Source organism: Amblyomma mixtum, chromosome 2, assembly GCF_055824585.1.
Source record: "Amblyomma mixtum isolate Tamu chromosome 2, ASM5582458v1, whole genome shotgun sequence".
Taxonomy (NCBI): domain Eukaryota; kingdom Metazoa; phylum Arthropoda; class Arachnida; order Ixodida; family Ixodidae; genus Amblyomma; species Amblyomma mixtum.
The window spans coordinates 288,159,387-288,177,287 of NC_143013.1; the positions used below are offsets into that span (position 1 = coordinate 288,159,387).

The window sequence follows — 17,901 nt, forward strand, 5'->3', positions numbered from 1 at the left end:
GTACAGGCAGCGCTACACGGTATGTAATGCAGTACTGCGCATGACATGCGATGAGCTCAGATTTGACTCGTATCACTGTGCAATACAAAGACGAGTGCTACAAAGACGTGTAGCAGACACGGATCCGGTGCCACGCTCAGGCACACACTCATGCGCCCGTTTATATGGCTGGGATCGCGACAAAGACGGACACAGTAGGAATGCGGTACGACAGTACCTCGCTGCAGCTATTTCAAGGTCCTTGTGAGGGAGCAGTGACTTCCCTTGCACACCCCGTTATCCTTAGCGTCGCCATATCTGGCACTGTTTTCGATTTCGACCATCCCGATGGAAACGAATCCGGCATATCAACGCAGCCTCGGCGAAAGCGTGTTCCGACTCCACGGCAGAAAGAAACCAGCGGCAGGCACCAGGGTGCCCAAGGTCAAATCACTTGTGTCGAGGAGTGACCCGGCTGAAGACACCCTATGAGATTATGTTGAATGCGCTCATAGGCAAATAATTACAAAACAAAAGACAGCGTTATTATGGAGGAGTCCCAAAAAGCAAGCTCCGATGCGGTCGTTCACTAAATAGTTCACAGGCTTTGTCGCCATCGCTGCTGCTGGTAAGATGGCAGCTCAGAGAGGGATGAAAGTGGTCTGAGTGTCATTCTCGGCCTCCGGTTGGAACGAGAAGAAAGCGCTGGTGGACAGTGTGAGTGCGATGGTCGTCACCACCTTCAGAAACAGGCCGAGCAGTGCCTGCGAGAGAGAACGCAGTGCTTACATTTTACGGCGATAGCTGTGAAAAGCACGTTTCCTGGTGCTGCAGCATTTGAATGTGCCGCGCTCCGCCTATTGGTCAGCATGCCGTGACGTCATGCATGCCGTCACACCAACGCGCCGTTGACGCACCACGCTTAGTCGTTCGACTATAGGGATGGTCCAGCCTTCGTTGTGTGCTTGTAGCGGACGGCGATGCCTCCCCTGACTCCGCGCTCCAAGTTTTAATTTTATGCTTCAGAAATTCATACGAATTTAGGCTCCTGATGGCACCGCAAATGACCATGACGTTGAATATTAGCTCGTTTTTAAATTTGAGTACAAAGGCTGTTAGGCAGTCCGCATGCATCCAAATGCACTGGCTGCGACCGAGATCCAGCTCTCAACCTTGCGCTGAGCATGAGAATTTTATACGTTGTAAATAGAAAGAAGTTAAAAGGGAATAAGCTGTACCCTAGCGCACTAGCATTTATAAAAAGGGAGTAGGCCAGATAACAGCTTACTTCCTTTTTCTACCATATAGGCGCATTCGTGTTTCAGTGTGCAGCCACTCAGCACTTGGGCATTTCTAACCATGCAGATTTCTCAATATTGGTCCCCGTCGAACATACCCAAAGCTTGAGAGATTACACGTGAGTGGCCGCGTGACTAAGCGAGCAATGCTGTATGACAGTCCCTCACTGCAGCTGTTTCAAGGTCCTTGTGAGGGAACAGTGACTTCCCCTGCACATCCCGTTATCCTCAGCGCCGCCGTATCTGGCACTGTCTTCGCTTTCGACCATCCCGAAGGAAACGAATCCGGCATATCAACGCAGCCTCGGCGAAAGCGTCTTCCGACTCCACGGCAGAAAGAAAACAGCGGCAGGCACCAGGGTGTCCAAGGTGCTAACGGCACTTAAGGACTGAAGTTTAGCACGTGCTCTTGTCATCTGCGACAGTAATTCCAAATATACGTTTCCGGAAGATTGAGTCCCCAGCCGCCTGACGGAAGCAGCAACAGGTGGAAAAGCAAGTGACCAATCAGCTGTTGCCTATGTAGTCGCGGCTCCACTGCTAAGCATTCTGCTGCTGCCACGGACAATCTGGCCAGGTCACAGGGCCATGCTCAGTCAATTTTTAGCACAATCATCACCCAGTCGTTTCTCCTAGAGATGATCAGCGGAGATATCGCTAGTGAGGTCCGTTAAACACATAATCTCTCCTCCTTCAAATGTCGCCGTAGGCTCCGGCCCACAAATGCAGCATTGGCGTGAGTCCGCTTATGTAAGCAGGTGGGCATCATGGGAATGTCTTTGCCATGACCAGCGGGACGTCATACAGCACTGACTACGTTCCAGTGCCGTGAGCAACGTCCGAAGACTGAAGGGAAGGAAAACCAGCTGAAATATTACAAAAGGCATCCTCCTGTTTCATCGACCCCAATTCGACAGAAGCGCATGTTTCGGACGTACTATCTCGGTGAAGCTCGCAGCGGTGTGCTCGTAGATGAAAGTGAGTCCCAGGTGGCAGAAGGGCGTCATCACGGGCAGGTAGCAGGCAGCGGCGACGGGGACGGCGAAGTACAGCGGGTTGCCCTGTATCTCGAGGCCCTGTGAAGTCGCCAAGCACAGAAGGAAAGAACGTTGCCGGCGCTCGTTCAGCAGATGACCCTTCAAGAAATAGCGACTCTCCCTAACCATGTCGGCCGCCGCGGTGGCTCAGCGGCTATGGTGCTCGGCTGCTGACCCATAAGACGCGGGTTCGATCCCGGCCGCGGCGGCTACAATTTCTTTGGAGGAGAAATTCTAGAGGCCCGTGTACTGTACGATGTCAGTGCACGTTAAAGAACCCCAGGTGGTCGAAATTTCCGGAGCCCTCCACTACGGCGTCTCTCATGGCCTTAGTCGCTTTGGGACGTTAAACCCCATAAACCAAACCAAACCAAACCCTAACCATGTCGGAGGTGGCGGGCACGAGCTGCGTGCTGAGTGCGCTCGGCTCCTGTCTGCCCTGACATCGCACGATACACGGGCCTCTAGAATTTCGCCTTCATTGATATTCGGCCGCCGCGGCTGGGATCTAACCTGCGTCTTTCGGGTCAGCGGTTGATCGTCGTAACCACTGAGCCAATGTGGCGTGCTCGAACAGAAAAAGATAAACTTTATTGGGAAGCAGTTTGGGTTTTCGTCCTCTCCTCTTGGCTGGGAACGTGAATCCAGGGCTCCATCGGTTTTTACAATTGCACTGGCCCGTTGAACCAACCATCGCTGCTCTCGCAAGTCGGAATTGGGTAGAGCGGTCTCCTAGGAACAAAGGGTGGGATTGGGGATAGGGATTCAGCCCAGCAAGTGTGGACATGCCAACGCCTGAGTGACATATGGAGGGCTCAGCGCCGCACGAGGAACATACCGCAGGGTAGTGCCTGGTGTGGAACAGATGTTTGATGAAGGGACACGAGAAGCAGCTGGTTTGCAATTTCCTCCAGGCTGTACAGCCACTGCTCGGTTAAAGGAGTCGTGGTTATAGGGGATAGGTCGGCTCTACTTCCAGTATATTCTGCTAATGTTTCGGTGTAGTTCAGTGGTGTGGTTCGTCGAACTGTTTCTAAGACAAACAATGTCATTACCGTCATTCCTCCCAGCTGAGAAGAATTGTTAATTTTTACGAGGATAGAAGTGCATGAGGCTACAGCGGTGTATAAGGCTATTTCCAAGGTGAACGTCGGTGGCTTCGCTCTGTACGGGTTGTTTCAGCCAACACTTAAAAAAAATTGCTATATATAGGGGACCTTAAAAAAATAGGAAGAAAAATCTAGGGGACCCTTAATTAGATCACGCGCTGAGAATGCGATAGCATTAAGGTGCTAAGTCCGCTCGGAATACTTGTTGTCCTCCGTCACTGCTGGTCGCCGCACTCGCTGAGCCTGTGCAGCCATTGATGCTCCATCTTTGGCGATATACTTCCGTAGTCACCCGCTCCGCTTGCAGGCATTTCTCCATGCGGAAGACATATGCGACGTTGATTCTGGCTTCCTTCCAACGTCATTCGTGGAGGTGCCTAGACACGTCTGCACACAACCAAGCGCACCTGCCAACTGATGCCGAGCCCGCCAATACGCTCAGCCATGCCACGCCACCAGCGCACCTACCAACTGCCCCCTGCCAACTTCCAGCGCATCTGCCAACTAAGAAACTTTCCCTGCTCAATGATCGTCCATATTGTCACGAGTTGAGCCGAAAGCCGTCCAGCTCTTTTACAAGCTGCACGGGCAGGGTTGACGGTCATGCCGATGACCACTAAGTACCTCCTCGTAAGTGCAACACACTCAGCAACAGATGACACACTAACACTATTTCCGTAGGTGCAGGGGAGCTCGTTGCAGTAAGTTTTAACGTGAACAAGAAGCACTTTTACCAGTAGCCGTGTACAATAACCGACCAGTACAGCAGCAGAGTTGTACTCGCAGGTTAGATATGTGCCGCATTTCTTATACAGCGATATTTTCCTTGCGTTGCAGAGGAATATTTGCACAGATATAAGGGAAGGACAACTTTACACGTCTGTCCTTGAACCGTCTTGTGAAACTTACGGCTGTCCATATGACTACCCATGCTAAAACATGAATCACAGCTGTGACTAGCGCAAACGAGAATGGAAACACACGATGTGCGAAATCTGGTTTTGTAAGATTAGATAGAGTTTGAATACTCAAAAGGAATTCATTTTGAGATTTTAGTACGAAGATATTCTGAAAGTTGGCACATAAAACTTAACCACTGTTTAAACCTGTGCGTAACAAATGATAAGTCGCTGTCCTTCTCTACTTAGTTTTTATGGCAGTGGGAAGACCTCGCAGAAATAAAAGAATAATATGGAGAGCAATGGAATCAGAGTCGTCACGAGAACACTGTCAGTTGCATAACGCAATGCAAGACCGTATAACGAAGACCCTCTTGCATAACAGAATGAACGAGGTATTCGCGCATGCAAGCAGAAACGGCACACGTCTTTCGCGGCTCATTTCACGGGCCCTTTTATGACCGGAGCTTGACTGATTGAGACCCACTGATTGCACAAAAGCACCGCAAACAGAATGACAGTCGTTGTCAGCTCAAGGCCCTTTCTGACCGCCGCGAGATCTGCTGTTGTTCATTCTCTGCAGGCTTGTTTCACGGCATTAAATGCAGTGCATCTATTCGTTTGACATGGTATTTATGGGGCACATATAGTGTGCATGTGCATTTATACATCAGAACACTACCCAAGCAGGATTTAAAACATTGATATAACGACCAGAGGCCTCAAGAAGGCTTTTCGCAACCGTCCTCGGCGTCGTGGCTGGTTCTAAAGCTGCGCTCTCTCAATCAGACTCAGCTCTGAGCGGCGCCAAGTGGTTCGCTCGTCTTATGTACAACAAGCACTCAAAAGATCATCGACTCCGCGATAAAAAGAGTTCACTTTTCAGCTTGCACTCATTTTCAACGCGGGCTTCAAGAAATAAAAGCCCCGAAGGTAAGGGTATTGCGGCTCCATCCAGATTTCAAGCGTTGACGCAATGATGACGTAATTTTTTTATCAGCTGTTATGTGTGTGAAGCTCCTTAGCGACCCGCAAGGAACCTTTGGAGGGGCGCCTTCAAATGTAGTAAAAGAACGGAACGGCAAGGCGAGCGGCGCATTGTTTAAGGACCGACATTTGCTAGCGTTGTTGCCACGAGAGTGAAGGTCAGGCACGGAGACGGCCGTTTCGAGGGCTGAAGAGAAAGTGAACATTAGGCAACGTAAAGAAAGTGCCGTACAGGGTGGAGCTAGACAGGGGCCCTTGCCTTTGGGGCAGGGAACGTGAGCGTCATTAGTTGGCGCTACAGTAACATGGGGAGTATGGGGCAGTTGCGGCAGATATATGCATTGCGTCATTCGCAACGCGCATTTTGCGAGCCTCTAACTCACAGCTGAATTGCCTATGTTGATGAATTGCAGTAAACTGACTGCAGACGCCAGTCTGCCCTTTAAGAAATTGGTGTTGATACATACCCTCATGTAGTCAGATACCAGTGTCCACTGTATGAGCACGCCTCTTGAATGACTGGGGTTCATTAGCATAGGAGCGAAGGCTATACGGTCCAGACTTTTGGTGTATAGACCAAAAAGGGCAAGCGAACTTTGCGCACTCTGTTGAGCGAAACAAATTGAATGTAAGAAAAAATTTAGAGCAAAACGCAAACATAAGCTCGCGCAAGTTTACTGCTGAATTCCTGCACTGCACCGCATTAAGTTAGATTTCCAGACGTATTTCCTTGCCCTTCGAAACAAAGACAAGCCTTGAATTTTTTGTTCTGCTTGCGTTCGCCACCCTGGATGTTAAAGAAACCAGCAGCATATATTTGGTGCCGCATTCGGGTCACCTGAACTCAATGCTTCTCTAATACCTTTCGACTGGTTTTACGTAACTTTTTTTTAGTTTTTAGTTTTTTACCCTACTCCTACTAGCGTGTCGGCGTGTCGGCATACTCGTTTGACTCTTCCTGCCGTCTGCAGCAGCCTTCACAAGATTGTGTTGATTTCAATAGCTGTTAAACAAGCACTTATTCGTTATAGTTAACTCAGCATTATCGCCAAGCGAACGGCCGCATTGAATTAACGTGTCTGAAATCTTGTTTTATAAATTTCTAATAACTTTCTCATTACGTGCATGAGTAATTCTCCGACGTGGTGAATAAGCCATAGAATGGAAAGAAGATTTTAAATGGAATATCTAGATGTCACAATAAGCGCTGTTGAGAATTCTGCAAGAGCAACTGATTCTTTATGAATTGGAAAAACAGCGCGATCAAAGACGAGACACAAGAGAACGACAAAACACCAATTCCAATTCGTAAAACATGTACCAACCAGCCCGTATTTGCCCTCTACAGCGCTGGTGTTTTGTCATTCTCTTGTGTCTGGTCTTTGATTGCGCTGTTTTTCCAATTCGTAAAACATGTACCAACCAGCCCGTATTTGCCCTCTTCTGTGATTCTTTACTTCGAGGCTATTTGTTCAAACTCAAAACATCATAGCTATTGCTTGTCCTAGAAGCTAAACTGTCTCTGAAAGTGAGCACAAACTTCGGCATGACCACTAAAAAAAGGTTATTGACAATATTTTCTCTTAGCACACATCAAGTCCTGAGAACAAAAGAATTCGTGCTTCAACCCGTTCGAGGACTCGCGTCAACGCAGACAGAAGGCCTGTTCGAACCGCTGAACAGTGAACTGAGCAGTGGGAGCATCACTTCAGGAGCACAGTCTGGAACAGCAGTACTTAGTGCTGCAAATCGTATCCATCCCGTTCTGCTAATATATTCATTGAATGAGAGCGTACGCCTTACAGCGACTTATTAGTTGTTGTTTATTTTACAAATATTCTTTACTATTCAAAGGAACACGCCACTGGCTCGAAAGCACGTTGAATCCAATAGGAAGCCCTGAAAGTTGGATTCTGCGTTGCACCAATAATGAACGTGCCGATGCATGACAATGTGAGCGCCTCAATGTGGGGTTAAATTCGTACCCAGCAGAAACATAGCGTACAAGTGCGTCATGTTGCGCCAAACGGAAGCCGCCACTGGGACGACGTCAAGCAAGCCGGACAAGCTCTGCAAAGTTGTCGCCGGCACAGGTGCAGTTTCGTAATCCGAGGTTCACTATAAGCGAGGCAAACAGCGAGAACGGCACAAAAGACCTACCACTAAATATACCCTCAGTGAGTCTCCGGACACACAAAAAAAAGGGGCGAGCTCTTGGTTGCCGGAGGAAGTCACGTAGCGACGCCGAACGCACGCTCTCGAAGCCAGTCAACATCGAGTGACGCATCTTCGTTTTGTCACCACCTGCGTTGCTATAGGTGCGTTGAAAACACTGCCTACAGTAAACAAAAAATTAAGAAAATTAAGCACAGCGAACTACAGGTACGTGTTGCGGATATACTAGTCCCTTTCGCGAGTGGGGCTTCTCAGTTCGGAAAAAGCGACGCGTTCCAGTTTAGAACAACGCGTGACTTTTACTTCTCCAGGCAGGAAGTGGCTTGGCGTTGCGTTATGTCTCAACAGAGGAAAAAGCGCAAATGTATTAAGCATTCTTCAAGGGTTTTAGTTTACGTAAAGAAACCATACGAATACAAATCCCTGCTTTCGCACCAGATTTTTTCGCAAATGCAGTCACTGCTTACTTCGTTATCGCTTGTTTCTCGCTTACGAGAGAGATGGAAACATTTACATCTCTCGACTAACTTCAAGTTGTGCAGATGCTTGTAATTTTTCCAGCAGAACGCGAGCTGCTTGGCCCGTACTGTCATTACGTTCGTTTATCGGAGTCCTTGTCGCTTTCCTTGTCACACGCAGTCAAGAATACACGCGTTAGAGAAATCCTTCGACAAAAAATTGAGAACTAGCCCGTCTACTGCCATGCATCCGATTGGCCTCTAAAACATACCAGTGCCATTCTGCAGTTGGTATGATTTAAAGTGCCCATGTGTACAGGGTCCATGCGTGTTAAAATAGAACTAAAAAAAAAGTAACTGTATTCTGTGAACTTCATTAAAGAAAAAATGCCTAGACGATTATGCTCCTCATCAAGGCGCTTATCTAGCGGAGCTTTTGTACGATTTTCTAAGCTGTGATTTTGTGATTCGTATTTATTCGATTTTTGAGTTTCCGATTGCTCCTCGTGTTTTTTTTAGAAGCTATGCTAGCGATGACGTCACGGTGATTGTCATGATGAGGCTGGTTATGTAACCACGGCTGATCACAGGACTAGCCCTGCGTGGTCTTATTGCGCATGACTTAATGATCAATGGCATGGAGAAGCATGCAAAACATTTCAATTACGCGCTTGTGAAAATAATCTACCTAGCTCCTTAGCTATCAAAATGGGCTAGCTATTTGGGAAAATAAATTTATTCCTTGCTAGAAGAAGACAGAAACATAAAGAATTGAGACTTGAAGACACGCGACTTACGTTTAGGTGGTTATGAAAATCTTTAAAATGCTTTTTTTTTAATATATCTAAGCGTTCTGCACACTACGAAAAATTATTCTTAAATGTTTGGGCTTTAGGTTCTCACTTTTGTCGTCATTTTTTTACTTGAAGAGTGCTTTTATTATCTCGTAAAGCAAATTATTCTCTACTATTAACTTGAGAATCCGCCGATGATAAGAAGCCTGCACCATAGTCAAGCTCTCGTCATTTGGAGCTTTTCCTTCAAGTAAGCCTTATGTGCTGTGTTTAATAAAGCAGGTGTAATTATAATTTTTCGATCGCACCTAAAGGGCGATGAAGCAGTGGAAATATGCGAACTACGAAAAGCCCGAGACAAATGACTGTTCATGATCAATATGCTCCCTTTTCTTTCTGCATTAGATACTTTGGGGCGACCGCCAATTACTACGTCCGTGGCGTTAAGAAGAATGTCGGGTACTAGGCCCTTGATTAGATAACGCTAGCGGCACCTTTAGTGATGCAGCACAGTTTCTCAGAGAGAAGGTTTCTATACTTCTCAATTTCTTTCGATTTGCTCGACTCTGTTTCTTTTTTTTTCTTTCCATGGGTAAGAAATGTCAACGTAAGTATATCAGATGGAAGGTAAGCGCATACTGTTGCTTTTGCTTGCTAGAAGAATCGCATATTAATATTTGTTCGCTAGAAAGTTTTAATATACCATGAAATAAAACGAATAATGCTCTCATATCGGAAACTCAGAATTTGGATATCGAAAATCGATGACGACGCCCACGATAGAAACTGTATGATTTCAAAGCAGCAACCTAACATTGAGCCACAGATGGCCAACGCCTTCCATGAAGGGTGTGTGCCTCGCTTGATGTGGAACAAAATTAGCTCACTCTTAAGGGTGATCGACGGATTTCTTGAGGGAAGTTAGGACAGAGCTTTCTCAGTTTACTTCATTAAAAAGGGAGCCAACAAAGAGACAATAAACATGTTTGTCGATATTTCCTGGAGGTCTATGCTGCATCCGACCGCGTCTTTTCTTTTTTTCGGGGGCATGATTCAAAGCAACGCCCACGGAGTTGTGCTGTTCTCTAAAAGTGCGGCCGCGGAGTGTGGTGTACATACCGGTAAGCATCAGTGGGACCATCCAAACAGAAGTTCCTCTTTCTCAAACCTCTGTAGAGGGGAATTTAAATGTTTTCTACGAAATCAGGATGACAAGCGTACTGATCCTTTCTTTTCTTTCTTTATAAACGAAATGAAAGATTCGCTAGTGAAATTCCTCTTTCTAGATCTTGAACATCTCGAAGCGAAAGGCGTCATCATTTAAAAGGCAAAGAGGTGGATTGGCTGAGTGTTTAGACTTGCAGCTGCCTTTTGTTTGCACATGGTGCACTGTAGCTCTGCATACGGGTAGTGACTCAACAGCGACTTTCACTGCCGCCTCGACAGCAGATTCGAAAATATTTTTGGCAGCAGGAAGGGCTGACTACCTTGGTAGATGAAGTTGGGTGGTTGGCGAGTTCGTGATGCTATTTGTGTGAGGCGAAAGCGGCTGCTGGAGCTTTGAAGGTGGCTTTAAATTTTTAATCGAATCATTGTGGTCATTTTATGAGTTATCAACACATATGCGTGATTGAAAACGAGCGAAAGTTGAGGATTAGGCGAGCTGTTTTGATTTCGAAGGGTTTTGTAACGAGCAGGCATCACTTCAGTCAACACTTTCTCGTTTGACTTATACATCTTCTTGCTCAATGGTCTTGGTATTTTACACTAACCAAAAGCAGAAAAAACCAAGTGGGGACACCTACCAACTGCCGCCTCATTTTATCGTATTTGAGCCTATTTGCCGTATTTGGGTCTTTGCTTGATTGCAACCATTTGAAATCGACGGCATGATGAAACTGATTTTAATATAGGCTATGCTTGTTGGCATCGCTGAACGCTGCGTACAGTTCTACTATTAATTTATTTGCTTCTTTACCACTTACCACTTTTTGGTATCTGCAAAGCTGCATTCTAACCGAATCGTCATCTCTGTTTACTGCTAAAGTTCACTTTTATTGCGCGAATAAGGAATGAGCTCATGATAAAGAACTGTACATAGGCCTAAAAGCAAGTATAAACGATGAAAACGTGCCTATACTAGCCCTTCCTGGATCCCATGAAATTAACATCGAAGAGTATACTGACTATGGCCTAAATCGTCATGCCAAAATCGTCATTACCTTGAGTCGAAGAAAATACCTTGCGCCATGGCGTTCTTTGACCCCAGATGCCCTTGAACCATAAAAATTCATCATCACCAAAATCAGGCACTTCAGGTGTAGCTTGTTTTGTCACCTGTAGAGTACTTTCAAGTGACGCCGTGACAGACATGACCACGTGGTACGAGACCTATAGCTCTCTTGTTGTGGGCATTAATTGCATCCGGTTGAGGTCTAGCCCATTTTATAAGATGGAAATAATTTATATTATTTGCATTCGCTTTCTACTTTTTATTTAGGATACTAATATCTTAAAATTCTTATACTTAACGACAGAGAACGCAGAAATGGAGAAACATCAAACGTTCACCGATCATTCCCCGATCGTTGCTTCGTCCTCTCTGGCTGATATTGATTGCTGTGGGAAACTCTGCAAGGCGATGTACGTTAGCGTCAATGGACCGCGAATCCACGGCCAGCCATCCTTGCCCTTGCGGTGTGAATGTAGGCTAATAAAAAGTGAAGAGCTAAGTCGGCAGTTGGCCTACTTGCGATGATTTGGGTGTTTTTCTTGCAGGCGCTTGCCTAACGTTCATCGGTTTGACAAGCGTGCGCGAATGTAAAAGCACCTTCTCTGTGCAAATATGGCATGGCCTGCCACTTTGCCTGCCTATGCGCTACACAGGAGTTCTACGAGAGATCCATGATTACCACTGGTGCGGTCAGCCGTATCCCTGAAATGGTTTAACAGACTACGGTGCTAGATACACCTCAGTACAATCTTTTCTAGCTTGTTTGCTAACATATCGCCCACCATTACCTAAATGCAGTGACTTTTGTCGGGGCCTTTCTTTATGAGGTCACTATCATCACTTTGGTACCTTTTTACGCTGACATTGTACGGCGGCTGAAGAACGGGCGTGAAGTGGCTCCGTAAGGGCATGAAGCATTTCTGTAGACGTCAGTCCTTCAAAATCATAGGTAATGTGTGATGTCTAGAGGGCGCCAATGAGGCTTACTTAATACTGGCGCTGGTCGAGAGGGTTTCTTTGGACGTGCTCGAAAGTATTAGACCGTATACGTAGGTCATGTGCTGGTGCCATGTTTCTCTGCCGTTATGTGCTCTAATTGGGTCAGCGTGGTTCTGGAAAACTGGGGCAGACGCTCAATTTGTCCCACAGATCTCAGCGCTCTCCTATGATGGCGGACATTTTGGATCTTGCGTTGTCGTGCCAAGACCACCCCAATCTCCGGTGTCACGAAATCTGACTTAAATAAAAAGAACGAAACACTAGTCAATGAAGGTTAAATTCATTTTGTCTTCGATGACGTGAATAGTTCTGCGTGGATATTTTTTCGACAACACCTGATATTTTCATCTTCTGGTGAAATCATTTCAGTTGTTCCCTTCATGATTTATTTGACGCTGATGGTTCATAAGAAAAGCTAGTCCGTCGATTTTAATCATTTCAGACAAAGCCGCCTGCTATTCTAGTCCGAAGTGACCAAAGGAGGGACAACTGGGCATGCGCATTGCGCTACAGTTGTACCTCTTTCGATTCGCGCTGGGCGATTTTTATTCGACCATCCCCAAGTAGAGAGCCTCCCGTATAAGTGTTTTCCGCTCAGTACAAATTCTAAAACAGTAAAACATTACTCTGTATTTCTGGTGGGGTTGTCACGAAATTGAAAAAAATTTCCCACACAAACTCTTGAAGGTAGAATGGAGGGTAGATCGAAATGTGTTGTTCAAGAATAAAGAAGCGCGAAAATATCTGTTACGTTGTGTAGATTATTAGCTTTCAATGTTAGTGTGTGTGCTATGCTTGCTTTCTCATGAGCAGTGTTGTTGCTTTTAGGCTTGCAACCTCCTCCGTTAAAAATAGCCTTCCAGTTCGCTTCGTGTGTACAGTCTCCCACACAGCTGCCTAGAGGGCGCCGGTGGCGCGCTCGATTCTGCACAGTTTCACAGTCGCCGCTGCCTGGCTTGCCCGATAGAGCTCTTGAAGACATGTGGAGTGAAACACAATACACTTCAATCTACATGCGCAATACAGCCTTGTTTGGAGCCCTATGTCACTCGTAAATCACGCCAGTATACGCCCGGGTGTATCCTTTGAACGCCCTAGAAAGAGCTTTGGACGATTCTACAAAGTAAATTCCTCTACAAGTATAAACAGCGTACTTCAATTTTACCTTCAGCTTGATTGGAATCAGTATGTAGCGCGTGACACATATTTCTGCAGCGTTTTTTGTTAGATTAATCTGCGTAAAACTGGAAAGATGAAGCAGAAAAGTTGCAGGCCTTCCCCAAAGGGATATTATTTTTTGGTAATCTAATTCGATTTTGTTTAACCAATAGCCTGGTACTGCGTCATCAACGCCAACTGCCCGAGGAATGTACGGAGTCGCGGACGAACGCGGGCCAAGTCAAAGCGAACGTGTTCCGCCACGAATTATGAAATCTCTGTCACCAGGGCTGCCGCTGCAGTAGCAACGAGCTGACCTTGGTCTTTACTATGCAGCATATGAGCTGAAGCAATTTAATTATCAGGTTGCATGGGCGATCCTTTCATGCTTTCGCAATGCGAAGCAGAAATGTCGACTGCGGACACCAGAAGGAGTCAATTAGCACCGACTTGCTTGCATAATTAAATATATCCTGTTCCCCGTTTTCGCACATCATCCATCCTGAGAAAGTGTTTATTCTGGGACGGAGTGGGTCACAAAATGGTTCTGCAAAGAAGGCGCTAAAAGTTAATCTCGAAAAGTTTACCGGGTTGCGCTGATTGATGCTCTGTAGTCTCTGTCAGCACACGTTCAGAAATTATTGCTTATGTCCATGGAAATATGAAACAATAAAATGAAGTTCTGAAAAGGCAATAGCGTTGAAGCGTGACATACACAAGAAAGACTGACGCAGGACATGCGCTACCTCGCTTTAGCGCTATTGCCTTTTCAGTCGGAATTAATGAGCCATCTAGCCCAAACTGAAGTTCTTTTAAAACATCTAGAAGATGTCGAAGGCAATGTCACAGAGCGTATATATCTTTATATCTTTCTAGCGAAAGCATACAGTTTAAAATTTTTGCATACGCCGGTTCGGAAGTTGGAATTTTAAGTTGGGTTTAGGTGAAATATGTGCTCCGGTTCTTTGCTTTGTGAAGTCTCCTTGACGCCATAATGACATAATAAAGAATCAAAGTTAAAATACATATTGTTTTTTTTTTGCAAAGCTACAATTCAAAGAACAGAAATTTTATTTAACAGAAAGTTTTTTCTTCCGAAATTCCCACGAAATATTTGAGGCGTACATTTTATTCCGCCTCTAAGAGTAACAAGAGAAACCTTGCCTTGTAACTTTTAGATTGAGAACGGTAATTAAATTTTTCTTTAGTGGTTCAAATATAGAATTAGGGTCTCGCTAATAAAGCACGGTTATTAAAATGGTGATGCAAAGGATGCTTCAATAAATTTGCTGAAGCAACACATTAGGAAAGCAAAGTAAGGTTTCACTTTCTTAGAGTTTTGTTTTGTTGCCATAATTGGAAAAGGTTCTTTTATGCTGAATAAAAAAAAAAAGCTTTTTAGCAGAGAGAAATAAAGTTCTAGCTCGTCTGAGAACTAATTTTTCTTATAATAAGCGCACTAGGGACCGTTGTTGATGCTGATTTGCATTCATTATGGTTAAGGATTCAAATGGCATGAGATGAAAGAAAAAAATCCCTATTTATTATTCACTGTGACAAGTAAGAGTGAGCGAATTGCAGGCAAAAGGCGCCCGGATTAAACAAGGGAAATGCCTTGCTAGTGACCGCAGTGCGTGACAATTTCATACTTAGTTCCTACTCCGAGTTCTACGTGAGATGAAAGCAGACGCGGTGTTTGATTTGGGATGCTGTCACTTTTCTTGAGAATAATTGTCGAATTTGAACGGCTGCCTTTTTTATACTTGCTTACTTCTGTTTTGATTTCGCGAAATGAATCACAGCCAGCACACACAAACAAATGCACTCATACTCCATCTTACAAGAGCAGGCACACTCACGCACGAACAGTGTTTGCTTTTTAGAGCGCAGCTCTTTGGCGTCCGTTCCTGGGTTTCGCGTCGTCGTCGGCGTCGGCGTCGGCCTCGTAACCAGCTCCGCCCCCAATATAACGCTTTTCAATTGGTCGAAATGCTCGTGACGTCACAGTGCGCGAATTTCAAATGGGGCCAATTGTACTTTGGCTAGTAACCATGCAACCAATCAAAGGGATCGTATAGTGATGCTGCAACTAAGTTGGACTGAGTTTAGTTAATTGCTTAATTAATCAATTAGCCTAATTAATATAGAGGAGAATGAAGAGGTCAGAAGAAAAGAAAAGAAAAGAAAAGAAAAGAAAAGAAAGACGCGCGCCGCAGCGACAACAGCGTCCGCGGAAGGAGACGCTGCTGAAAAAAAAAACAGATAAGTACGAAGCCGCGTTCCCTCCACCACCACGCACTTCCCCACTCAGAAAGACGTTGCTCGTTTCATATACGTTGTGTCGAACATCCTAGACAGTTCCAACAATTGACAGGTTAATGACAGAACACGATGGATAGAAATACAAGAATATAAATATGAAATAGCCTAATTAACCTTTCTAGTTAGACCGCATAAATCAATAAAACCGAGAACGAAATTGGTCGAGTTGGGGAATCGAACCAGGGTCTCCGGAGTGCGATACGAGCACGCTAGCCACTCCGTAATGCCAGCTGAACGGTTTGGAATGAACAAAGGCGCGTCTAGCTAATACGGCGTCTTCGTTCACTCCCATCTTCCCCCTTTCCCTTACGGCGAGGTGCAGGTGTCCACCCAGATATGCGAGAGAGATACATTTCCTTTCCTCAAAAAATAAATTTACCGTCCAGCAAGGCGTACAGCCGAATTGGCGATGGCGTTCTGTGGACTCCCTGGCAGCGTTGCAAGACGCTGTCGCGTTCCACTCTTACAGGCGAAGCTTAACATGTTAACCACACATCAGTAACACACGCAGACAGCCAATGGACGCGTCATTCGCTGGCAGCACTTGATTCATCATTCACAACCACATTCTTAACGTACGCTCCCTTGCCGCACATGCCAAGGACGTACACCACGATCACATTCTGCGCCATTCCTCTGTACTTTGCTTTGCTGAAAACTGGATGGATCCCGAAGAGCCTCTCGAAATCATAGATTTCCTATACTGCTGTGGTGCTCGCAGAGACCACAACAGAGCGGCGGAAGTCGCTATCTACTTGCGCACAGGTCTCTCTGCAATACCAGTCGAAATGTTTGGCACGTCACATGAAGTTGCCGAACTGTGCGCCGCAAAGTTGCCCAACGGCTTGCTGGTAGTAGCTGCCTACTTCGCCCCTACCGCACTCACGAAAGACGTCGTGCACTTCCTGCAACTCGCATTAACCGTCCATCGATCCACACCGATGTTAGTAGTGGGGGACTTTAATGTTGACATAAAGACAAACAGCAATTTCCTAACACTTATGCGGGAGAACATCCCGTTCCTCTCGCTCGTAACGCGTCCCACGGCTGTGACAACCTCGCGAGACACTTGTATAGATCTCGTCTTTGTTAATCAAGCATTGGTGTACCAAGTCGAACATATATCAGTCTATTTCTCCGACCACAAAGCTTCCTTCATGACTGTCAAGAACTGTTAGTGGAGTCTTTGTTAAAGGAATACGTGTGAAAAATAAACAAAAAATCTGTGATAGCGCATACATGTGTTGCTCGATTTCTTTGCCTCAATCTATCGAAAAGGTGAAACAGCTTATTTGCTGCGCTCAAATTTCGCATTAGGAAGTAACGTAATCGTCGGTAATTTTTTTAAATAGAATCACTATGTCCGGTGATCTTTTCATTTTGATACCCTTAAACTAAGAATCCTGCTTGAAAAATTAATATTTTTTGCATACACTAGCATGCATTAGAACAAAAAGAACTCCGTTACCAATCCAAGCTTGCTCGCTCTCAACCACTGCAAGAAGACGGAAATAGGCCTGGGTGTTGACATTTTTTTTTTTTCACTCGACGAATCTTCCGGCCTTCGCGAGGGTAAAGTGGCTGCGCACTGCAGAATATTCACCGATGGCCACGCCAGAAAAATAAGCTGGCAGCATGTATGAAATAAGTTAGGTGTTATTTCCACGATGGTTAATGGAGCGCGAGGTCAGTGGAACGCAGGACCGACGTAAGCAGATATCGGACCATATTTTAAGTACGAGTTAGTTTGTCACTGCAGTAAAATGGTTTGGTTTGGTTTGGTTTATGGGGTTTAACGTCCCAAAGCGACTCAGACTATGAGAGACGCCGTAGTGAAGGGCTCCGGAAATTTCGACCACCTGGGGTTCTTTAACGTGCACCGACATCGCACAGTACACGGGCCTCTAGAATTTCTCCTCCAAAGAAATTCCAGCCGCCGCGGCCGGGATCGAACCCGCGTCCTTTAGGTCAGCAGCCGAGCACCATAACCACTGAGCCACCGAGCCACTGAGCCACTATTAGAAATGCGACTGCTCGGCACAACCAAAGTGCCATCATGAACATTAGCCTCAAAAGTGATTGGACTGGGGAGGTTATGTGCGCAAAGTAAAATGCCGCACAGTGTGGTAAGGCATGCGATTTGGACCAAGAGGTGAAAGAAACTAATATGGGTAGCGATTTTTTTTTTGCTTTCTGTTTCTTTGGAAATTAAGGATTATTTCTGGAGGTGACGTGATTTTGATCACAATGCAGCCTAAAGAAGGAAAGCGGCAACGAGACTTTCGAATTCTCGCTTAAGGGCAAAGCATGCCTCTACCCACACAAGCCACACAACCTCAGTGACCTGATGACACGCACTCAATAAGCCGCGGTTTATTTCTGTCTAACGCAATGGGAAAGCAAACGGGTCACAGGACTTGGAGTATTACGGGTCATGTTACGGGTCGGTGCCC

General features: G+C 45.8%; 1 protein-coding gene across 1 annotated transcript; it reads right to left on the reverse strand.

Moving 5' to 3' along the window:
• Window positions 1-620: 620 nt before the first annotated feature.
• LOC149364392 (uncharacterized) lies at window positions 621-3,869 on the reverse strand. The gene is made up of 4 exons (XM_089568679.1): window positions 3,831-3,869; window positions 2,697-2,753; window positions 2,216-2,353; window positions 621-743 (listed from the first exon to the last, which is right to left on the reverse strand). Exons 1-4 carry the CDS (start codon window positions 3,867-3,869, stop codon window positions 621-623), a joined length of 357 nt encoding a protein of 118 aa, XP_089424805.1.
• Between the last annotated feature and the right edge of the window lie 14,032 nt (window positions 3,870-17,901).